The sequence below is a fragment of the Rhinoraja longicauda genome, chromosome 1 (genome assembly GCF_053455715.1).
Source record: "Rhinoraja longicauda isolate Sanriku21f chromosome 1, sRhiLon1.1, whole genome shotgun sequence".
Lineage (NCBI taxonomy): Eukaryota > Metazoa > Chordata > Chondrichthyes > Rajiformes > Arhynchobatidae > Rhinoraja > Rhinoraja longicauda.
In genome coordinates this window covers 124,692,410-124,706,240 of record NC_135953.1, presented here as the reverse complement: position 1 = coordinate 124,706,240, position 13,831 = coordinate 124,692,410, and the positions used below count along the sequence as shown (strand labels likewise).

The 13,831-nt window shown below is 38.3% G+C and overlaps 1 protein-coding gene across 1 annotated transcript in view; it reads right to left on the bottom strand.

The window, feature by feature from the left end:
• Nucleotides 1–13,831, bottom strand: part of prmt9 (protein arginine methyltransferase 9) — a 37,070-nt gene that overhangs the window by 1,628 nt on the left and 21,611 nt on the right. Inside the window, exons 6-11 of the mRNA XM_078406038.1 lie at nucleotides 12,734–12,840; nucleotides 6,930–7,122; nucleotides 5,535–5,718; nucleotides 3,390–4,107; nucleotides 1,915–2,068; nucleotides 1,630–1,752 (exon numbers count right to left, since the gene is read on the bottom strand). Of these exons, the coding sequence (XP_078262164.1) occupies nucleotides 1,630–1,752; nucleotides 1,915–2,068; nucleotides 3,390–4,107; nucleotides 5,535–5,718; nucleotides 6,930–7,122; nucleotides 12,734–12,840 (1,479 nt within the window). The remainder of the gene's footprint in view (nucleotides 1–1,629; nucleotides 1,753–1,914; nucleotides 2,069–3,389; nucleotides 4,108–5,534; nucleotides 5,719–6,929; nucleotides 7,123–12,733; nucleotides 12,841–13,831) is intronic.

The following is a 13,831-nucleotide window of genomic DNA, read 5'->3' as shown; positions in this document are numbered from 1 at the left end:
GGTGGCAGAATTGACTTTTTAACATTTTAAAGCAGATATGCTAATGTCTAGACAATGAAACTGAAGGATATTGGAGATAAACGCAAATGTAGAATCGCGTGAATGCAGTTCTCGAAGTGTTGTACGGCTAGATGTGCTTGAGTGATGCTAATAGGAGAGGCCTTAAGTATTGAAAGGATGAGAATTGTAATTTTCTGCAACACTGGTAAATATATAAGCCAACTGTTAATTCCCTCATGCAGTAATCACTGATTAGAAAGTTATAACATATTTTACTCCGAGGTGTATGTCATTACCATTGCAGTGTTTTGATTGACAAAGTCTACATCAGATTTGAGAAACTTGATGTGAGAAATTTGGGAAACTTTCAATTAATGCTTCAAATTTAAAGACACATTTTAAATATAAACCACAAGATATTGAAATTAATCTTAGAATATTTATCTTTCATTATCATCATCTTGATGAATTAAAAGTTTTCCTGGCATTTAATTGTTCTTCATTCACAGGTCTAGCAGACCATTATATTTTGGATTTGTCCATGTAATATTTACCGTGGATTGCAATAGTTAAAAAGACAGTTATAAGTTTAGGCATGTTGGTTATTCAGATAGAAGAGCATAGGGATGTCTTACTTTAGTTTATTATTGTCACATGTACCGAGATACTGTGGAAAGCTTTCTCTGCATGCTATTCAGTAAAATTATCTTTTAGGAGTGTAATCAAGCCATTGAACCAGAGGCGACAGCCTCAGAATAAAAGGATGCAATTTTAGAATGGCGATGAGGAGAAATTTCTTTAGCCAGGGGTTGGTGAATCTGTGGAATTCATTGCCACAGAAGGCGGTGGAGGCCAAGACATCTGGTGTTTTTAAAACAGAGATTGATAGGTTCTTGATTAGTAAGGGTGTTAATGGTCACAGGGAGAAGGCAGGAAAATTGAGTTTTGAGGGGAAAAATAGATCAGCCATTAACGAATGGTGGAGAAGACACGATGGGCCAAATGGCCTAATTCTGCTCCTAGGTCTGATGGTCTTATACACAAGTACAAAAGGTACTGCAAAGAGAAAAATACCAGAGTTCAGAACATAATGTTATAGCATTACAGTTACTGTGGGGTAGAAACTGTTCCTGAATCTGGTGGTACATGCTCAAGGTTTTGTATCTTCTATTCGACGGGTCAGTGCCACTACAGTGGTGTCATCTGCAAACATGTAAATAGAGCTATAGTAGAATTTGGCCACATAATCTTCTTGTTGAGGATGGTGAATCTCTCTAATTGTCTACCACAAAGGGTTTGATGCTAGATCATCAGGGGTATTTAAAGAGCAAGAAGAAATGGCACAGAGACGAGGCTTTGGCAGAGTAGGCTTGAGAGCAACCTACTCCCATTTTCTGATGTTTTATGTTCTTATATTTAATTCATATTCACTGCAAGGAGTATCTTATCTTCAGCGGAGTCCCTGTTTCACTTTAAGTTCAAGAGGAAACCATTCACTGCCAATTACATGTTAATGCGAAAGAGCAGCACTAATTTTGTTATCAGTATATAAAGCTGTAAATACGTTTAAAACAAAATCTGAATTCAAAGTTGCTGCAAGAAATATCAACTTTTAGAAGTGCACTTTACCTTGATTTCACTGCACACTTCATCAGAGATGTGGCTCAACAGATCCAGCTTTAATAGTTCCACTGGCTCACTGAGTTGAACATACAGTAAAGTGGATAAATGCAAGAATACGTGGATTGGTACCTGTAGGGGAAAGAGAATAAATTCATTGTAGGAAAAAAAACTGAAATTCGTATCATATTTACAATAATAATAAGATCACTGGGCGGCACGGACTTGGAGGGCCGAAAAGGCCTGTTTCCGGCTGTATATATATGATATGATATGATGATAATAATAAATAACCTTGAATTGGTTGATGAAAGGTGCAATATTCAACCCCAATGTGGCCTCTTTTCCCTGAACAGCACTTTCTTGCTGCAAAGCCTCAGACTCGATGAGCATTCCATATATTGTTATGCACCGAGGCAACAATCTTCCTTCAGGTCGAAGCAAACATCTAAAAAAACAAACATTTAAACAGGCTTAAGATGATTCATGGGTAAACACACCTCACATATCCCTCTCTGCCAATGTAGATTGGGATCAGCACCAGCTTATACCTTGCAGGGTCTAAAGAGATAAGCACTGATTTAAAAATATGTATTTATGCCTTCAATGCCAAAGGATCTAAATCCCACCAAATCAAAACAATTGAACTGTTGGAGGAACTCAATGGGTTCCAGTAACGTTATAATTAACCTTACTCCAATTTGGTACCTGTTGGCAAGGTACTGCCTTCCCCCCGATTCAAAACAATCTTTAAACTAATGGAATTGTAATCACTATCCTCTAACTGCTCTTCCACTGGAACACCAGGCTCCCGGACAGGTTAATTTCCTAACAAAAGATCTGATATGTTCCCTTCTCGGGTTGAACTATCCACATACTGTTTCAAGAAACCTTCTTGGATATACTTTGCAAATTCTGCCCCATGTAAGCCTTTTTCACTGAGTAAGTCCCAGTCAATGTTCAGAAAGTTAGACATGCACTAAGACAACCCTGTTACTTTGGCATCTTTCAGTAATCTGTGTACATATCTATTCCTCTATCTCCCACTTGCTATTGGGGACCCCCTTAGTACAATCCCATTAGAGTGCTTGCACCTTTCTTGTTTTAAGCTCCACTTATATCACCTCAGCGGGCAAACCCTCCAGTGTGTCCTTTCTTAGTGCCGTGGTACATTTCCCTGATTAGTAGCATAACTCCTCCACCTCTTTTCCGCATCTATCACGTCTGAAACATCAAAATACCAGAAATACCCCTTCCCCTCCGGGTGGGAGTACTAGCTTTGCTTCATTCTTCTGGTCCTCCATACTATGCCAGAATCCTAAAGGGCCAGGCTGTTCCATCTCTCTATACCTCTTCATATCAATGCTTATAACATGAAGGTTCAATCTATGATTCTTCAACACTTCAACTATTGCAGTTGAGTCAGGGAATTTTAATTTGTTTCATGTTATTTGTTTGGTTAGTCTGAATAATTTAAGCCAGATAAATGCTAAATAAATGTAGAAAAATAACATTTCTGAATTAAGGGAATTTAAAATACATGCACATTAAGTCAGTAATACCAGTAAACTGTGTAACAGGCCACTGGCCCTATGGTGAATAAAGATTGGGCCTGGAGAATACAAGACATTTCTTCAACAAAATGTTACTGGCCACAATAAACTTGGATTGCCTAATGATTTTCTCTCACTTTTATCATTGTTATCATTAATTAAGTTTGTTGGTTCTAAAGGACATGAAGTTTATATGCAAATGAAAATTAGACATACCTAGCAAGAGCTGCTTTCTCCACTAGGCCTTGACGTATAAGTCCACAGGTCTCAATAGAATCGAGAATAATCACACTCCAAAGTTTGCCTGACTGAGGCCTTTGTAATAATGTAGAATCATCATCCAGATAGTTATGCCAAAACTCTAGCTGATCTTTGGAAATGTTGTTAGATTCTGCTAGAATGCTTAGTGTAGCTTGCTGCTGTGCTTTCTCCAAGGAACTGAAAACTTTAATGGGTGCCAGCTTAGCAGCAATCAATGGCAACATTGAAAACCCCTCTGATACATCCAATAGGTACAATGTGTCAAAGGTTGGATCTGAAGAATTATGGAAGTTAGTATTTTCACAATTCATATCTCTGTTTCTGTCATCCCCAATCTGTGAGAAATGGGTTCCATTGTCCATTGGCATTAATGAAGATAATACACTGCCTAAAGCTGATTTGAAATGATCATTGTAATGAGTATTATTGAGACGGGCTATTTCTGACGATTCAAGCATACACTGAAGAAGGGTCATTCCAGGGTCACTCGTGGTCTGAAGATTGGCCAAAGCATTACACAGTTCAGCTTCACATGCAAAATGATCACTTGCAGTATTCGTTTCGATTTCTTTCTTGTTTTCCTGGGTCAACACCGCGATACTGTGAAAAACCAGGTAAGAGTTCTTGCAGGAAACATCAACTACTAGAGTATCGCCACATTTCACTGTTTGACCTATAATGCAAAAATAAATGTAAACCTCAAGTCATATTCTGCTGATCTGCTCCTTCTGAATTATGGGCATGCTCAAAAGCAATTATCCATATCACGCATTGAAGAATTATTACATGAAAGTTTGTGCAACCACCTTATAGCACTCGCAACATGAGAGTCAAGAATCAAGAGTGTTTTATTGCCATATGTCCCAGACAGAACAATGAGATTCTTACTTGCAGCAGCACAACAGAATATCTGAAATTAAATCATCACAAAATTGGTTATCAGATGCACAAGCCTGTGTCTTCCCTGATTTGCACTGTTCTTGAGTCATGCGGGTGGCAGGAGATCAAGCTAAATCCTGACCCTGTTAAATTCACTCCTGGTGAAAAATGATACTTGGCATGAAATTGTTCTGTCACGAAGGTAAACAAAGCATGCTAAATTTGAAGCCTGCAGCAGGAGCTTTAATTATGTGCTAAAATAATAAATACATAACTTTGGAGGCACATTACATTGTTCACAAATAAACTGATGTGTCCAAATAAAATTCCTGCTGAGCTGGCAAAACTTCACAGATTGTAATTAGATCACGCAAAAATAATCATAGCACTTCAGTTGAGAACAGGAGGAACTGCTCTGGAGAGATACACAGTGGGATTAGAAGAAAAGTCTCAAAACACATATATGGCAACGTTACTGAGAAAAGCACAGTTCCAACCAGTTTCCCTTTATTATTAGTGAATCTTGATGCAATTGAAAGAGAAAGCATGAGGGAAAAGTTTATTTTTGGCATAAAGAAAAATATTATTCCAATGTAATAAAATAAATCAGATTATTTCAGATGTGTACTGATTATTATAAAAATATGTAAATTAATTAGTGCAAATCACTGTTTATTGAGAAATATATCTCCTCCATATCAATAATTACACCTCACCATTTCTTGGTTTTGTCAAAACCTTCAGCCAAATCAAAGCAGTATCTGTAATATAAATTTCTTCCAATTAAATTCCAGGATGACCACCCCCATTGCCGCAAGATCTTTTGACAAACTCTGTCCTACTCTGTTAAACCCCGATAGTGAATTATCAATTTCTCATCAATTCAGAACCTCTCGTATATCCAGATTCCCTTCACACAACCATTGATGGTTGTTAATGTTAGCTTTCTCTACCTTAAGGCTTGAATTGCTGCTTTAGTCCTCTCCTTGAAACTTATTTCTTCAACTAAGCTTTTGGTCACCTGATCTGACATCTCCTAACATGGCCTGGTGTAAAATATTATCAATAATTCTCCTGTGACTTTATTATATTAAGGTACGATCTAAATTCAGACTGTTGTTGACAATATCAAGGATAAATGTTTAATATTGTTTTGCTGTATTGCCCAACTAAAATAACAACAATTTCTTTGTATTAGATTCTATATTTTATTTCACTGACCTAGCACACCCTGTATAGGATACACAGCCTGTTCCCAACAGGTTTCTTCATCAGGGCCAGTGGAGAGACTGGTCTCCTCGTCTAGCTGCAGAACAAACCAGGCTACAATTGCATCCAGCATACCCTCCTTAATTACTGGCAGACAAAGTCGACAAGGTTTCCTGTCTGTCAGTTCTTCCAAATCCTAATATGAAGCATAAACATAATGATCATCAATTGCTGCAGACTTCATTTCATACTTAGTGCACTATATTTTCAAAAGAATATACACAAGATTACCTTACAGAAGAGTTTTATGTTGAAAGATATTATATAACATGACTTTATTTTCCTATTAACTACAAAATAATTTTGCCTTTAAAACTGTTCATAGGCTCAATTACTATGTAGTTAAATAATGCAAATGTATATCCTTTAAAAATGCTAACATGCAAATACATTTCTTACAAATGGTAGAAAATATCTCGACTTTATTCTTTCAAGGAAATAACAATTGGAATAACTAGTACAATGGTTGGATGCAGCACCCAACCAGAAGTTTAAAAAATCAAACATGCCTCCTGAATTTCTACATTAATCTTTATGCTTGTGGTTTGTTATGATTTAATTCAAAATTCTTTATTTTTATCCCTGGATACAGTAGAACACTGGCCACATAGATCAAGTCTACTGGAGATAAGAGTTGATTCCCACCGTAATTAACTAAAATTTGAAATAAAAAGCTATCAAGAGTGGCGACTTTGAAACAACTGTATGGTTGTTGTTAAAATCCATCTTGTTCACTAATACTCTTAAGGGAAGGAAACCTTCCTTTGGCCGGTCTGTCTTTACGTGGGTGACTCTCTGAAATAGCCTAACAATTAAGGATGGACAGCTTCCAGTGAACAATTACTTAAAGAAAAATCCTAGAGATATTAGTGTAAATTCACATCCCCTCACTATTATGTAGAGAGCTGTGTTCAAAGGGAGCTGCAATAGACATAGAAAATAGGTGCAGGAGGAGGCCATTCAGCCCTTCGAGCCAGCAATACTTCAATGCTGATCTCTGACGACAAATCCTTTGCATACACAGCAAATCATGCAATATCGGTAAGTCTATCTTCTAGTTTTGAAAAGACAAAATTTACACGACCTTGATCAAATAATCAGTTTAACTAGAGAACAAGTTTATTGTAAAACACATGTATTAATACAAAACAGTACCACTGTACAAGCATCCCCCTGCAGCTAATTCTTTACATCCTCGATTGAATAGAAAAATCGAAGTGCTGTTTTTTGTTCAGTACCATGATTATTACGCCTCACTTATACTAGGACATAGAGTTGCAGGCCCACTTTAAGCTCGGAAAGTATTTCATCGGTATGTCTTTGGAATTGTGGCAGCTGTGATCATACCTGTGGACTGTTGAAATCAATTGTCATGGCCTGGAAGTGATCAGTCAGAGGCGTGTATCCACCGGGTACTTGCCTCATTCGTTCAGTGGTGTAAGGTTCAGCAGCATCACCGTTACAAAGCTTACTATTGACTGGGCTGTACCAGGTTATTGCTTCATTCACCTGTATCCCACCAACATCAGTAATGCAAACCCTGCCAAACAGAATAAGAACAGACTGTGATTAGAGGTTCGCAAATTAAAAATTCTGTTGAATAAAGTTTAACATTTATTTTTCATTTCAGAACTATGATTGCACTGCCATACTGAAACACACAGGTGTTTTGTTTCAAACTGGGTAAGTAATGTGTTGAAGGAAAACTGTTGCAAAACTTTTCCTGTCAACAACATTTTATTACGGTTTTCCTCCTTCCCCATCTGTTGTCTTCCACCATCTCTGTGCTAATACCTTGAGCATGATGGTTTTTAGAACAAGATTACTTAGAAGCGGTTAGAATGGACAGTGTACTGTGGAATTAAGTCATGAATGCTGGTATCCTGTCCTTGCTCAGGTTCTTTGAAGCATTCTTTTAAGCAGACTAGCTCTCTATCCTTGATAAACGTCTTTGTTTTTGGCTCAGTGAGGTGGGACCTTGGGTATATGGACCACAGAATGCCTTGACAGGGGTGAAGAATCTGTGCATCATTGTTATCAGCAAATTGCTGGACTTCCCATGTTCAATGCACACATTTTTGTTCACTTGGTCCTGAGTTTTGTTTTATTGGACCTCAGCTATCGGGTGTTTGCAGAACTGATTCTTTTCCCTCGAGATATAATGGAGCTTTTCAATCAAAGGAAGGCTTGCAAGTTGAGGTTGATTAGCATCTGAATCTCCTGATCATTCTCATCAAACTAGCCATGACACTCTCTAATAGAGAAGTCAGAGTTTTTTCCACAAATGCTAAATGTAATGATATTAAAGTAAAAATAAGTTGAAAAGCCCGCGTGACAACTGAGAAACTATATTGTGTCGGAAGTTGTTCCTGGTGAAATTCCAAATCTTGGTGGAGGAAAGCTATACTCACAAGTGCTAACCCCACATCTCCCAATTATGGAGAGAGAAGAATGCATGAGAGGACTCAGGTGCACTAAAAGATTAAGAAAGTTTATGATAACGACAGAGAATTCTCCTTGCTCTCTCCCAAAGGCCACATCATTACCAACTACCTCCTCAATGACCTCCTCCTACAGTTGTTCCCTGCATTACAGTATGAATTCCATCCATTTAGAGGCACACTAGTAACAGCCTTCACCATGTTTCAATTGCAAAAGAAATGCAGAAATCAGTGCGCATGGTCATTTTTGACCCCACCAAAATGACTCTATCGAATGATGGAGCCTTTGACTCCATCATTCGAGCATCCTCTTTAAATTTAGCTGCTTGTTGAAATTCATGTTTAACAATGACATCAAGCTATGATCTTAGCCAATGGGTCCACAACCGACCTATCTTCCTAATGAGCCACAAGCCATTATCCCAACATATTCCTCAATTTGTTATAATGATGCACCTCCCCTACAATACACTTCCCAGAGAGTGGAGCTAATGTCCAACATAACAGGAAAATTGTTCAACATACATGACCTACATTATAGTCATAGAGCACACAAAGAGGCTCTTCAGCACAATGTCCATGCTGACCAAGATGCCCCATCTAAGCTAGTCCCATTTGCCTGCATTTGTATCCATGTATCTGGCCCAGTGTCTTTGATATGCTTTTATAGTAACAGCCACAACTATCTCATCTGGCAGCTCGTTCTCAACCCTCAACGTTCTGCGTGAAAAAGTTGCCCCTCAGGTTCGTACTAAATCTTGCACCTCTAATCATAAATAAATGTCCTCATGTTTTTGATTCCCCTATTCTGAGTAAAAGACAGTACATTATCTATTCCCCTCATGATTTTATACACCTTAATAAGGTCACCCAACAACCTCCTGCGCTCCAAGGAATAATGACTTAGCCTGCCCAACTTCTCCCTTTGGCTCAGCCCCTCAAGTCCTGGCAACATTCTTGTAAATCTTCTCTGCACTCTTCCTAGCTTAATGACATCAAGATTACCCACATGTAGCGATGACATACAGTATGCTGACGATGTATATGTACATACATGTTTGGAAGCAAATCTCAATGTTAATGTTGACTTTTTCACAGAAGTCTGTGACAGCATTGGCCACATACTAAATATCTGCAAAATAAAGGATTTCTACTAATCTTACCCACTCTTCAACACTGCAATCGAAAAATAAAGGTCCACAACAAGACCTGGATAACATATGTTTCCCGTATCTTTGGAGCCATCTCTCAGTGAAAGCAGACATCAAAGATGGAATTCACCATTACCTTCATTGCATCAGCACAACAAAGCACATAGAAAACTGGAACAGGCCCTTTGACACACAATGTCTGCGCAGAACATGATGCCACGACTAAACCTTATCTGCTTGCATATAATCCATATCTCTCCATTCCCTGTATATCCAATGTGCCTAACCAAAAGTATCTTGCATGCCACTACCGTAACTGCCTCCACCACCACCCTGATATCGCGTTTCAGACACTTATCAACTTCTGTGTAAAAAGCGTGCTCTGCATATCTCCTTTAAATTTAGCCCATCTACATTAAAGCTACGCCCTCTAGTATTTAATATTTCCATCATGGGAAAAAGGTTATGACTGTCTACTCCATCTATGCCTTATAATGTTATCTATTTCTTTCAGGTCATTCCTCAACCTCCAGCATTCCAGGGAAAATAATCTAAGTCTATCCAACCTCACCCTGTAGCTAACACCCCCTAAACCAGGCACTATTCTGGTAAACCTTCTTTGCACCCTTTCCAGAGCCTCCACATCCTTCCTGTAATGAGGCTAACAAAACTGCATGCAATACTTCAAATTCAGCCTAACCAAAGTCCTATAAACCTGCATTATGACTTTCTGACTCTTATACTCAATGCCTCAATCAAAGGCAAGCATACCATATGTCTTCTTTACCATTATCTACTTGCGTTACAACTTTCAGGGAGTTATGAACTTGGACCTCAAGATCCCTCTGCACATCAATGCTGTTAAGGGTCTTACTATTAATTGTATATTTTGCTCGGATAAAACTCCCTCTGCTATTTCTCTTCCCATTTCTGTAGCTGATCTGTATCTTGCTATATACTTTGCCAGCCTTCCTCGCAATTCTCGAACCCAGCAATCTTAATTTTCTAGATTTGCCTACCATGGGGGACCATATCTAATCCCTTATTAAAATCCAACAACTACTGCTCTCACATCATCGATCATCCTTCATCACTTCCTCAAATAACTCAATCAAGTAGTAAGAGATCACCTTCAAAGAAAAGTTGAAAACCAAGACAGTGAACCAGCACAATTAATGGGTTTACGGGCAACAGTGATTCGTACCCTCCTGTATGTTTATAAGACAAGACTACCTATACCAAGCACCTCTGATATTATCTTTGCAAAATCCTCCAAATCCTCTAACAGGTCATACTCTTCCAGGTCATCGCAGATCAACATCCCGAGCAATAAGGCCTAAATTTCAGTTGACTCCGATGTCATTTGCACGTCCGACATTAGCTCTCAAAACAGGGAATGAAGAGATATAGATCATGTGAGGGCAGATAGAATTATTTTAATTTGGCATCAAACTTGTGCGCCAAAGGACCTGTTCCTGTGCTGTACAGTTCACTAATCTATAACAGACACCATATTTAAAGCTCCACCACAGCAAAGGATTACCATGCAGAAAGAGGGATTTGTTCCAGAATTTGCAAGAACTCATGACCCACAAACTTTCAGGGTGGCAGCGAGTCCATTTATTAGAAGTACACAGAAGCCCAGCGCAAAACATTCGAAAATATCCATACTCCAGTCAAACAGAATAACTGCCCCATCTGTAGCAGAGCCTGCTCAGAGTCACGTTGTCCTCATCAACCACATCAGAGCCCACAGAAATGGAGTGAAAGCAAGTCACTCTCAACCACAATGATTGCCTAAGAAGGGGATTATTTAGATATTCCACAATGAAAGCACTAACAGCACATTCAATCTTTCTCCATTGGTTGGAAATGTCACCTTTTTCAATGGTAGTTCCGGACTGAGGATGACTTGCTTCCATTCTGGCCTCATCAGTCACCTTAGAACCAACCAAGAACTACAGGTCTGCCTGTTAATCTCCTCCCCAAAGGATGTTAGATTGTCAGAGGTCACAAATGTTGATTTACTTATCTATCCAGTGGGGTTTAAAGGTTTTTACAAAGATAACAACAATGGTATCTTTCGAGATCCTACTAAAATTGGTCCAGGTCTCAGAAGCATAGAGAGAAGCAAAGATCTGCTGGTTGCTTAATCCATGAGATTTATGTCAAGTCTGCATTCTTGATCTTCCTCCATTAACCAAAGGCTGTGCTGATGCACTGAACAGAACCATATATATCATCACTGAAGGCAATGAGAAGTGGCTGCCAAGATAGAAATGGTGCATGTTTTCTCGTAATCGTGAACCTTTATCATTAGAGGGCAGTGTGGTGCTTGCACACAGATTGATATTGGGAGTTTGCATTCCTGATGTTCATTGTAAAGTCTATCATGTTGATGTTGGCTTGGAGCTCAGTCACTGACCTCTAGGAAATGCAAATGCAAATGATGCAGGAATATTGAGATTCAGGTGTCCTTGGTTCTGAATTGTAGTCACCATGGGCCCAATTAGTTCTAAGGATTAACTTTATGTGATTCAGCGATGACCAACTAATTTAGAATCTTTATATCAAAATCAGAGTACATGTGTTGAGTGAAGAAATTTTCAATTTTACAGACAGTTGCATCTCAATAAAAATTATTGCCTTGACAGTTTAGTTCTCTGGGTATTTATCCAAAGCTAATTTATTTGAGACATCAAACATTTTTGCTACTATCATTCTTAAAATTATGAAAGCTATTTAATACACATATTTTCCTTTAATTAAATCAAACTAGGCATGCATCAAATAACAATGAACACAATTTTACATACTCCAAAGAACAGTCTTAATTCTGGTGGACTGCTTTCCTATCAACATTATGAGATCCTGAAATAGTGCTATCACTTATCATTTGAGTAAGATGCTCAAATAACAGCAATTTTCGCAATCAATGGAGGTAAACATTATTGAATGGGTAACCATTTAAGTCTATGCAAAATTTTATATTTCAGGAAGTAACTTGGAGTGATCTTTCAAGGAAATCCAGAGAAAAATAAGGTGAAAAATGTTTAAAGTGAGATTAACTTACTTTACACCATTCTTTTAAACATAGTGTTCATAACCACATTCGGTACTTGCAAAGAACATTTTTATTTATCTTAGATGACAACAATGCTTGGAGATTAGTCGCTTTAAATACACTAAAAAAAAAGTAGGATGAATTGTTTGACAAGTTAATTTCAAACCCAAGCCAAATTGTTGGAATGAAAGTTGATTTACCCTGGAATTAATCTTGTTAAATTACTAATTCAAAATACAAACCTCTTCTCAGACATGAACTGACAATCATGCTTAATATCCCCAATATATGGCTGGTGAGGAAAACATAAATAGCACACTGTTTCAGTACAGCATTGAGACAATTTATGTCAACAAAACTTTGATACTTGAGGAAAATTAAACCATAAATAGAAAACAAAAAATGGTTAAAGTATTTGAGAACAATTATACCACATTATTATTTTGGTCTTGCCTCTAAAGGAGGTGTACTTTCAAATACTCTCCAGACACTAACCTGTGATGTCTGCGGATATCTTTACACTCCACTGCCATGCCAAATACAACAGCATGCAATGGGATAACACGGCCAAATCCCTCAGTTGGACCTTCATGTCCCGCTGGCTACGAAACAAAACATAAATTTCCGAAAGGAAATTAAATTAAAGTTGATAGATTGATGCTTACAACTTTGGCTTTCCAAAAAAAAGTTATTAGGCAGATAAATAAAAATAAATGGAAATATACATTGTAGGAGCCATTCTGCATTTATTAGTTATTTTTGCATTTTAATATTATTACCTTGTATCCTGCTGCTTTTTGGACACTAGAGAGTTAATGCAATAGTTACGTAGGGGTGGGGTGGAGCTAGAGTGCGGGCAGTTGGGTACGTGCTGGCAGAGTGTGTGAGCCAAGGAGGTGCTGACAGAGGTTCAGCCAAAGGCTCTGCCAAAAGATTCATTAGCCAAGATGTGATCGGTTGTAGATCTTATTGACGAGATTAATACAGATTCCGCTGAAGTTATATCTGGCAATTCGTATCGATCGCATAGACTGTGGTAAGATATGGAATTTTACCTGGCAAATCAATAACCAGTCGATGACAAGAGATATGCCAATATGTTTATTGCACCTTCAAAATAAAGATGACTAACTGTTCAAATGTCGAGGAGGGTCTCTGTTATTGATAGCTCGAGTTATAAGCTTTATCGCTCACCCGGTCTATGGAAGTGGCAGCTTTGGAGCTAATTGATAGACGAGAAGCTGGCCACTACATACATTGATATAGCCCCTTTCACTTGCCTTTCAGAGCTGCCAAAGCTTTTTACAGCTCATGAAACACCCTTGAAATCTATATACTAAAACGCGTGTTTGTTTGTTTGTTTGTTCCTGATCTACAGCCAAAACAGTACAAGATAGTGCAACAATTTTATGCCCATCTTACTCACCACCGTCCCTTTGGTGCTAATGGAAGAAGTTTCATTGAAATCGATGATATATTTTTAGTTATTCACATTTTAAAGTTTAAATCTATCTTAAAGGGAGGAAGGAAGGTGGAAGATGGGGGGGGGGGGGGGGAGGGAGGGAGGGGGGGAGGGAGGGAGGGAGGGAGGGA